General features: G+C 38.7%; 1 protein-coding gene across 1 annotated transcript in view; it reads right to left on the bottom strand.

The window, feature by feature from the left end:
- Nucleotides 1–7,648: 7,648 nt before the first annotated feature.
- Ppip5k2 (diphosphoinositol pentakisphosphate kinase 2) overlaps nt 7,649–11,282 on the bottom strand; it is a 62,044-nt gene continuing 58,410 nt past the window's right edge. Inside the window, exon 31 of the mRNA XM_051190872.1 lies at nt 7,649–9,422. Within this exon, the coding sequence (XP_051046829.1) occupies nt 9,313–9,422 (110 nt within the window). The 3' untranslated portion in view covers nt 7,649–9,312. The remainder of the gene's footprint in view (nt 9,423–11,282) is intronic.

Below are 11,282 nucleotides of genomic sequence, written 5' to 3'. Positions count from 1 at the left end.
AAAGAATAAAAATCCATTTTCTTGTGATTCTGGGAGTTAAAAGTCTGAGCTCCAGGTTTCTTCCGAGGCTTCTGGCCTAACTTGTAGATGGGTTCAGATGGTGTTCCTTAATTTGTGTATGGTTCATAATTTAATCCCTTCCCCAGAAACTAATTGTGGGGCGGGGGTCCTCAGGACCTTATTTCACTTAAGCGATCTGCTTAAAAGTCTGTCTGTAGGTACAATTATATCCCGAGGGACAGTCATGATGTTAGCACACGTATAAGAGGGGTATAGATGGCCCCTAACAATTACATGTTCTTAACCCGATGGCACTTTGAGAGTGGACACTGCAGCCTCCAGAACTGGGAGGGAATGAACTTCCGTTTGTTATAAATTCCTTAGGCTCAGGTTCTGGACCCACCTCATGTGGTTTTTGGGCTATTATTATCACCAATAGGCGTGTAGTTAAGACTATAAAGGAAGGTAAACCTCAAAATCCTTTAATTTTCAGTCATGAAATTGTCTTCCTCGTTGCTTAGCATTTGTATCACTAAACCAAGCAAAAAACCACGACACTGGTGTTTACACAGAAAGAAACATACCCTTTAATGAGTGTCGACTCTCGTTTAAATGATCGGCAAGAACTCACATGTGAACTGGTTGGAAAACTACGAGCCACTTAGAAACATTTACTCTGTAGCTGATAACTTCAGAGCTGTTCTGCCTAAAGCTAACGCTCTACTGCTTCGATGTCTTTTAAAAACAACTTGTGGAATCAGGGAGTCACTGCAGATCGCTAGTCTAAAGTCGGCACATTCTTAAAGAGTGAGCAGGCCTTTGGATGTGGTGCCACGCACCTTCTATTCCAGCACTCCAGAGCAAGAGGTAGGTACAAACGAGCTCAAGGCCCGTCTGATCTACAGAGTGATTTCCAGGCTGGGCAGAGCTACAGAGTGAGACCCTTTCTGAAAATTAAAAATAACACAAATAAGCAGGTCAAACATTGAAAGTGAATCCAGCTTTTAAGAGGGAGGTCCATTATTCTCATAGTGTCTTATATCTGTAAAATTAAAATGCATTGCAATCTTACAGCGTGCTCACACAGAGTATTTTTTTAAACATCCTTTCTTAGAGCTGAAGTAGCTTTCTTATTCTAATTTTGGAGCTGAGGAAAATGAGTCTCGGAAAGGTGTTTGCACCATCACCAGGGACATACACAATAAATATCGATACCTAATCTAGACTTTCGTTTAAATTATACAAGACTGACCCCCAACTACCAATCTGAGCAACAGTGGAAAGGCTACCATAAATGCCCTTCCCTGATAATGTGATCGACGACTAACTTATCCACCATCATAGAGCCCTCATCTGGTAGCTGATGGAAACAGAAGCAAACACCCACTACTAAACATTGAGCCGAACTGGAATCCAGAAGCAGAGAGGGAGGACAAGACCAGGCTACAGAAACCCACAGAGACAGCTGATATGAACAAGGAGGAGCTAATGGGCCCTCAAACTGATAGCTGGGGAACCAGCATTGGACTGACTCAGACCCTCTGAATATGGGTCTCAGCTAGAAGGCTTGGTCAGTCTAAGGGACCTCTGACAGTGGAACCAGGATGTATTCCTGGTGCACAAAAGGACTTGGGAGCACATCCCCCATGGAGGGACACTCCTTTAACCTAGAGGTAGGAGAGAAGGCCTAGTCCCTACTCCAAATGACTTGCCAGATTTAGATGACCCCTCCTGGAAGGCATTACTCTACATGTGGAGTGGGGGGTGATGGGAAGGGAGGGTAGTCGGGGGACATGAGAGGGTGGGAAAGAGGGAGGGAGGAAGAGGGAACTGGGATTGATAAGTAAAATAAAAATAAATTTTAAAAAATTGAGAAAAAAAAATTTTCTTCAAATACCTGTTGCTAACCTCAACTTCTGCATCCCTGCATCCTTCTTTTGCAATGGATACCTCTGGTGGGGAAAGGATGCCATGGTTAAATAAGCTTGGAAGGAGCCCTACTGGTTACTGTTTTTATTACTACAGCTCTGTAGCTCAATTTTAAACTAGGGAAGCTGATACCTCCAGCGATTTTTATTTTTCAAGATTGTTTCAGCTATCCTGTTTTTTGTTTTGTTTTGTTTCTTGTCTTTCCATACGAAGCTGGAAATTTTCCTTTCAAGACCTATGAAGATTTTTGTTGGAATTTTGATGGAGATTTCATTGAATTTGTAGGGTACTTTTGGTAGGATGGCCCCTTTTTTTACTGTATTAATCCTACTGATCCATGAGCATGGGATTCAGTGTGGGTTATGTGCAGGTCAAGGGAAAACAGAGGCAGGGAATGGGAATGGGAAAACTAATCGCATACACCATTTTGTTGTGGATTATGACTGCTATTGAGTGTGGACATCCATACCAAAAGATAAGTTCCTTTCCAATGGAAACAAGATCTTTTATGTTCATATGTTCATCAATTACCATAGTCACCTACTTAGATGTTCACTTAGCACACATTAGGTGGGAAAGTAAAAAGGCTGTTCTCAGTCTACCATGGAAATAGCTTCCAATTATATTGGCCATTGAAGTAAAGAATGCCTTCTAAGGACATTGGGATGTTTTAAAAAGCTACCTTTATATTCACCACAGGGAGATCATAGAGTTTTTGCACGTTTTGTTGTTTTGGTAGGAATTTCCAGTGTTAACATTACAGATCCTAAATCTAGCAATTAGGTGAGAAGTTTGACTAAATTCCTTCCATACTATATGTGGTGCAGTGGTTTGAATAGGAATGCCCTCCTAGGCTATTATGTTGGAATGGTTGGTCCCCAGCTGGTGTCACTGTTTGGGAAGGCTTAGGTATGGTCTTGTTAGAAGAGGTGTGTGGAAGGCCCACACTAAACCCAGTATACCTCTTTCTTCTTTATCTATCTATCTATTTCTCCCTGTGTCTCCCTCTCCCTCTCCCTCCCTCCCTCCCTCTCTCTCTCTCTCTCCTACTGTGGATTAGGATACAGGCTCTCACTTCCTGATCCAGTACCATGTCTGCCTACCCCCATGTTCCCTGCCATGACAATCATGGACTTACTCACTGAAACTGTAAGCAAGCTCCCAGTTAAATTCTTTCTTCTAAAATTTGCCTTGGTCATAGTCTTGCTTCACAGGAATAGAACAATAACCAATACATTTGGCAAACGAGTTCTCACCTATAAGGAATAAGTCAGAAATCAGATATTTATTCTTTCAGATCAGTTTTATAGATGTCATTTTAGCAGCCTATCAGGCAAGGCTAATACACCACCCACGGTTGGAATCTTGAACACTAAAGCATTCCTTTATAGACATCTGCATTTAGTTTATGGGAACACGCTGCCTTCAAACATATTTTTGTTGTTGTTGTAGCAGAAATACTTCTATAACTATGTTTTATTTGGGCTAATATAAAAACTAGAGTTTGAACTCATATTAACTAATACCCAGAATGAAACATATTCTACATACTAACAAGAAGCTATCATCTAAGTAAATTTCATTCTATTATGCTGATAATTCCCAAAACATTACTCAGAGCCACACTAAGGAGTAAGAGGGAGTGATAATGTGAGTCAGGGTCATTAACTTCCTGGTTATGTTCTTGAAGCAAGTGCTCAAATGATCATGTTAACTGAAATTGAGGGTTGCAGTGATAGTAGGACTAGAGAGTGTCCTAAAATTCTAAGGAAGAGGGTATGGAAGCTATAAGGATTTTGGAGTTGCAGGACTTTAAGCAAACCCCATGGGTCACAGGTAAGAAAACCAAGAACTGATGGGATGTGGGGCAGTGTAGGGTTTCCCACACAACCAGAGGGAGAGTTGAGATGAATACTGAGGTCTTTCTCCCTTACCCACAGCAGCAGAACAATGTGATCTTCCCTTGTTAGATTCAGAAAATCATCACAACGGAAAAGCACATCAATTCCTTGTTGGTACTTCATTCTCTTGCCAAGCCTGCACATAGGAGGACTTTAGGCATGTGACCCCGGAGTGGACACTATCTTTTCTTTTAAATTTCTGAAATAATTCCATACTTTTCTTGAGTTTTGCATCTTTCAGTTTTAAATTTCCAGAATTATATTTCTCCAGGTGAAGCTTATGTTTGTTTCAGAGCAGGACCAGTACATGGCTAACCCTCTTGGGGTATGTTCCACGTATGCACAGCAAGTGACTTACAAAAGGGGTTCTAGAAGTTCTGAAGCATGCGAATCTCCTATTTTCATCATGAATTTTAGCATGTATGCTATAAGACAAATTGGAATTTTTATGTAGGACAAAAGACATAATACTTAAATTATATACTTTATAATTTCTTTCCTGATAGCAACAATAATTTTTAGCATTGTGGTGGAATCCATGTCCCTTCATTATGCTTCATCTATCCCTCACTTCCTTTCTTCCCCTTTCTTTCCATCAATCTATTCATCCACCCACTTTTCTTGAGCTTCCTCTTGAGTACTGAGTACCTCAAGAATATGGGCTTTTAAAAGCAGCAAAACATCTCCAGAAGACATATTCATTTTTTAATAATAATAAAAAAAACTTTCCATATATCAAGTGCTCTGAAGCACTGTACACAGAATGGCAAAGCAAGGACCTGCTGTCTTCAAGTCACATCCTTATAAAAGCTTTAAAATGGGCATCTAAATTGTGCTTCCATTAGCCCCTGGGGTAACACAATGGTTGCAATAGGAAGTTTATGCACGGTAGCATATGCCTCATTTTGTTAAAACAGTAAACATGGTGGTTTGCTAGAGCCACTCTCATTTCCTGTAATACTGCTCTGAGATTGAGTTGTTTCATTTTAAAGAGTTTTGTTTTTGTTTTTGTTTTTTTTTTTTTTTTTTTTTGTTTTTAAATAGGGAGATGCCAGAATAACCTTGATCTTTGGGAGGTATCTATTAGATTGTTACTAGGCAGGCTGTTCCCTTGGCAACACACATATTCATAATAGTTTCAGAAGCTATGAGAGCATCCTTGGCTCTAAAAATGTTGAGATGCCACTGAAATCAGAGGCCTGGCTGAATAAAAATAATGTCTCAGATCTGTTTTTTCACCTTACACTTTAACAAATGTCATTTGATGTGAATCTGACAACAGCATACTGTAGGTAGACTACCATTAATTTCACCAAAATCTAGGCAAAGGTGATGCCTAGAGTTGAAAAGGGGGGAAAAAATCAGTTTACAATAATACAAACTTCATATATGGAAATAGAAACAAAGAGACATCATATATGAAAATAGAAACACAAATTATCCTCAACCAAATTAAAAGAAGTTTTAGCCTCGGTGCCAATGAGCCACTACTGGTAAGTGCAGTGAGTGTCAAACAGGAAGGTACCTGGATTGAATGCTGACACCTTTAGACAGCAAGTGGTATTTTTCCCAAGCAGATGGCACAATCTGAGCAGGCAATACCAGCTCCTTGTCTAAAACAATGGAAATGGGATGAGCCCCTACAACAGAGCTTCCTATTACCACACAATAGAGGAGAAGCCAGCCCACTGGAGGAAACCCCCAATGTTCGTTGCCTATCAGTGAATTTCTCCTGGCAGAAATGTATACCATCAGTCCTCCCCCATGCCTGTGCACAGCAGAGAGATGGGATAGAAGGAGCCTAGGCTACTCTTGCACAGCTTTCATTTTGGCTCCTTGTGTTAAAGTCTACACCTCAATTTCTTATAGATGCTGCTCAGTATCTTGAAACACAGATCAATTACCTAGTTCAAAATGTACGGTGCTAAGGCTTTTGGTGGACTTGATCTGGCTCATGGAATTTTCCGTAAACGTTAATAACATGGGGGTGGCCAGATAGATGGTCAACCAAGTTGTTCCAATTGTACTAAATGTACCATCATGGACAAGAATTGTTGCCGGGCTGGTAATAAACAAGGATGTAGCCTTTTTTGGCGGCCATCTTGTGAGTAGGAGGTGAAATGCCATTGAGACAAAGTTTGTGTTATGTTAATGGAGAAAGACAACCATGGTCACTGATAATATTGCAGATAGCAGGGTGGCTGAAGCCTACTCTGCCCTTAAACCGTGAGAAATGTCTATGGCTGTTCTTACAGTTTAAGCCAGTTTTCATTGGTATTTTCTTGTCTACAGTGAAAATTATAGCTTCAAGAAGATGACAACCTTACAGGCAAAAAACCCCACAAAGGATTGCCTCTAAAAGTACTTTACAGACACATGGACTACACAAACCTCTCTTGTAAGAGATCTTAACCCACAAAAGCAACACAACTAATAGGAAATACAAATACAAACCAAAATAAAGCAAAATTAGAAATTATACTCGTATAGAAAAGTAGTAAAAGTAGATTATCTTCTAGTGTCCCTGACCTCTCCGGTCACAGGTAGTTAACGTGGTTCATAGTACTGGGCAAGATTTCTCTCTCAGTGAGTGGGCCTCAAGTCCAATTACACAGCTATCAATGATCCCCAAGAATTGCACCATTGGGAATGCTGGGCTAGTCACTATTGTGGTTCACGGGCTTTAAAGCTGGGTAAGATTAACAACGTTTCTATCTTGGCAGCTTGCATAGGACCTTTGGACACTATTATCACTAGTCCTTAAGGTGATTCCTTTATGTCCTGTGTTCAAAGTATGTGGTGTCTTCAGCAAGAGGTCCTTCAAGTTCTGGGAGGCAACCAAGGCCAATGGCAGGCAATATCCTATACTGTTTTGGGAGTCTTTTGGTCTACCATGATCAACAACTCAAGAAAATTTTGTTAGACAGTCTATGGCTTTTGAGGGAGCATTACCATTCCAAGTGACATATGGCATAACACCATTTAAGTTATACAAATGTATGTGCGCACACACACACACACACACACACACACGTATAATTTTTTAAGTAAAAAGAAAATAATGTCTTCCCATGGCTTTTTGAAACATCTTTAGTGGTACTTACTCCTAATGCTCACACTGTATAAGTCCCCCCACAGTTAAAGTCTCTCAACAGCTAATGAATTTTAAATTAGATTACCTAAGGAACTTTAAATTTACCTGTCACCTACTGCATTTCTGCTGTGTAAAAACACTGAGCACAATGTCATCTACTTCGGCCACATTGCCGTTTTCCTTCCGCCTCCATTTCCTGATCATGACTGCTCAGCACACTTCTTTCTATGCCCTCTCAGAATGGACTATGACCTCAGTAAAATCAGGTCCACGAGGTTTACCAACAGACTTTAAGATTCGAGATAAAGGGCTCCTAAGGGTAAAAGAATGAAAGATAAGTAATGAAGACTAACACCTCAGGGTGACTTGACAATTCCTCAACCTTGGCTTCCTCATTTTCTGGCTGGAGAATTACACTGCAAAAGTAAACATCTTTTAGCATTTAAAAACTCTCAAACTCCACATCTCCTGAGTCCTCTGAGAAAAAGGTACTTCACATAAACTTCCATAAATAGTGGTAGCTATTCTGCTGTTACAAAATAGACTCTCTGATGGTGTGTTTTGAAAAATAATTCTTAAGACTCTTGCAAAGAGATGAGCTTACAAAAGCAATAGTATTAATTTTGGTGAATAAAGTGAAATCACAATTACTAAATAATACAGAGAAAAACGGGTGTTAGCATACTTTCTAAGGGGGAAGACAATAAATTGCTATGGGTATGGTGTCATTAATAAGTTTTAATTATTATTTAATATAAAATGTTACTGGGGACTTTCTGTTTTGAAGTATAAAAGAAACAAAGAATGCAAATAGAGAACTTTACATTCAAACCATTCTTACTCTAGAATTTTAATTCATTTCACTTAAAAAAACGAAAGTAGTATCCTCACCCCCCATAATAAGCACATTAACCACATATTCACATACAGAAAACTAACATACATTCAATTGTTTGCAAGATATATCACCAAAAAATCCACTTAACTCATTTACATTCAAGTGAAGTATATGAACTCATTTAATTGTTTATATTTGTAACTTTTGTATATCATCCCTTTTAAAATAACCAAGATATGTCTATTCTCTACAAGTCAGTTCATATAAGATGACTTTAGGGTTTGAAGTCACTTTTGAAGAATTATAATAACTGTACTTATACAATAAGGGTCAAGTAGTTCTAAACACAAGCTTGAAGCTACAGCTTACTACTTTAACTCATGTCACATCCAATGCTTGAGAGTTTTATTTAGCAGGCTGCACTGTTCAGTCTGTAAATAATTTCAAATGTTTCACACAACTGTTTGTGCATCAAGGGTTAAAAGCACCAAGGATTATGATTTCTTCTTTTTTGTAAAAGTATTAGATGGAATTACAACAGTGATCTCAATCTTCCTTCCAAATCTCACCATTTGTAAACGGCATTTACTTACTACTAGTGCGCAATCTTCGAGTTTTCTCGGTGAAGTCAACAAATACACTGAACACAAGAATGGAAACACAAGAAATGTACCAAAGATGGCAGTTACTAACAGCAGAATTCAGTTTAACACTAACTCCCATTTTACATCTGAGTCAATAGATCTCAAGACAAATTCAGAAAATCAAGTATAAGATTTACAAACTTGTCAGTTACAGCTCATAAAAAAGAAACTCTAAAAATGCCTTTCTTGCAAATACAGAAAACAAAATTTTTCTTGATGAACCAAGTACCTTCTATGGTAAAGAAATATATAAAGAAAATATTTTCTACAAATTAATTTGCAAATTTATGTGTATAAAGGTATAGTTTTCCCACCTGTATTTGTAATATTTTAAATAATTCACAATACAAAATTCAAAGCACAAATTGAAAAAAATAATTCATGTTCTATATACTCCAGTTAATAAATATTGCAGCATATGGTATAATAACAATGATGAAAAAAATTCTAATGTAAATGGTCAGTGAGATCTCTTTGGAAATGCACTTTAAGAAAAGTCATTACCATGTGATCTTGCCTGTACAAACTTACTGACTGCAATCTTGTGGAGACGCAAGCATGCGTGGAGAGTCACCTGATCAGAGAGCACTTTGGTATCAGTCAGCCGGACATTTGTGTCCTTTGTCATTGCCACAGGCCACAGGCACATGGTAATCATCACAGTGACAGCAATAGCAGTTGTCATGAATTCTGTTACACATAGAAAGCTGACAGACATTTTGAACATTTCTAGATCCTGCCAAAGCTTCTCTGGCTTTTGAGGTGTTTAAAGCAAAAAGACAGATGTATAAAGTCTGGAAATGCATGGCTTACTGGCTCTGACCAGCCTTAGTCAAGGTTTCTTACACATCTTTTGTTAAGCAACAAGTCCCTTTGTAAGTACCAGAACTTTCGATTCTGCTGAGTTCATCTTTTCTTCCCAGTGCTTTTCTTGTGTTCATGCCCCTCAGTTTTGCTAGTTAAGCTCTTCTTCCGAGTTGAGGGATGAGAAGCAACTGCTGGAGATGGTCCACTGACTGCCACACAAACAGAAGAAAGAAACAGTGTTGACAGGATATACACAAATCACCAAGGGGCAAAGAATGGTGGGATCGGCTATTTTGTTATAATTGTAATAAAACATTATAAGCTTTCAATATAACTTTTTAGAACTCAACACAAATATAGAAATGTGATGACAAAAGGCTGGGTTCACAAAAATCAACTTTTTTGTTCACTTCTATATTCTTCACAGCAAACATTCATATCCATCAGTGTAAATGCAATCCATTCTGCTAATCTCATTTATACTTGTGGCCAGGCCTTTCCCCTTAGCTCCAGATCAGAAATCCAAATGCCCATTAGAGCTGTCTCTACTTATATCTGACAAGACATACAAACTAAACATGCTTACAAGTGAATGTCATTTCCCTATATTCTACCACACCCTATTACACCTTCCTCCATCTCATTGTTGTGCAAGGCTGCAAACTGGCAGGCCAGAGCACTTTTTCTTGACTCAGAACTCACTCTTTTTTTCTTTGTCTGTACTAACATCAAAGCCAGGGCTAATCACAGAGCTACTCTAGGTACACTCACACTTCTACTATGCAGGCATGGGCTTGTCAGGCTGACATGTCTTCCTATGAGAAGCATTCTGCCACAAGCAGAAAGAACAACTATAACAACAGTATAAAAAGGCAGCAGAAAGTAACAGAAGACAAGAATCGACACGTGTAAGAGGAGAGCAGCACAGGGTGACCCTACGTTGAGAACTGGTCTCAGTGTCCATCACACAACTTGGCTAAAACTCCAATCTAAAAGCTAGTCCTCCTAGCATGAAGAAGCAGATGATAAGAACGTGGACAACTACAGCCGACAGAGAGGGAGAGTCTGTAACTCACACATGCGCTGTGATTATTACTCTATCGCATGCAGAGAAAGCCTCAGGTAGTGCAGGCTACAAGAAGAGAACTGAATTTGCGAGACATTTCAAGGGACATAATATCAAATCTGAGCTCAGCAAATTTAACTCTACTCTTAAGAAAAAAACAATATTCTTTGGAAAATTATAACTGAAATACTAGAAATCAAAACTTCTATAAGGTATCATTTATAATGTCTAAAATATAATTAAGAAGTTAATATACCAAGACGAATGTGTGGTATTATAAGTATTTAATATAACAGAAAACAGAAAAAAGATCTTTCCTGTAAAGGAGAAAACTTGAAATCAGGAGATTAATAATCTAGAAATCAATTTTTAGAGCAGCAAGTTCATGCTCAGTGGTGAATTAAATCATTATGTTCATTTTATTCATTAATAAAAACCTATAAGTCTTGAAAGAAAACTTAAGAGGAATAAAATAGAATGCTTCAAATTAAAGCATGAAAATAAAATAACAGAAATAAAAACTGGACTTAATAGCCACATGAGGCAAACAGAAAAGTAGATGGCAATGAGGATTATACCAAGAATACAAAGGGAAAAGGAAGAAGGAAGACGAGATCAGAGTCGTAATCAAGAACGGAAAGCCACACACAGAGAAAACACTGGCATGGGCAGGAAGAACTCAAAGTGTTATGTACATGGACAGGGGACAGGTCAAATCAACTAGCACGTCAAGGAAAGAATCCATTCTATCTAGAATTTGATAGCAAAATTACCTTGCAAGAATAGGCATGATAAAATGTATAATAGTCTTATGATAAAATGACTATGTTGCTCCCGCTCCTCCTCTACCTTAAGGGGTCACGTCTGAACCTGAAATCACAAGCAAAGGGTGTGGCCACTGCTACAAGTTCACTGGCAAGGAAAGACACCATGGTCCCCCATAGAAGGCCTCACCCTTTTTATGGAGCAGAAGAGAGTTGGGGTGAGAGTTGATGAGGGGCAT

This window comes from Phodopus roborovskii, unplaced genomic scaffold (genome assembly GCF_943737965.1).
Source record: "Phodopus roborovskii unplaced genomic scaffold, PHOROB, whole genome shotgun sequence".
NCBI classification, from domain to species: Eukaryota; Metazoa; Chordata; class Mammalia; order Rodentia; family Cricetidae; genus Phodopus; species Phodopus roborovskii.
The sequence above is the reverse complement of the archived record's forward strand: the minus strand, read 5'-3'. Positions and strand labels throughout refer to the sequence as shown.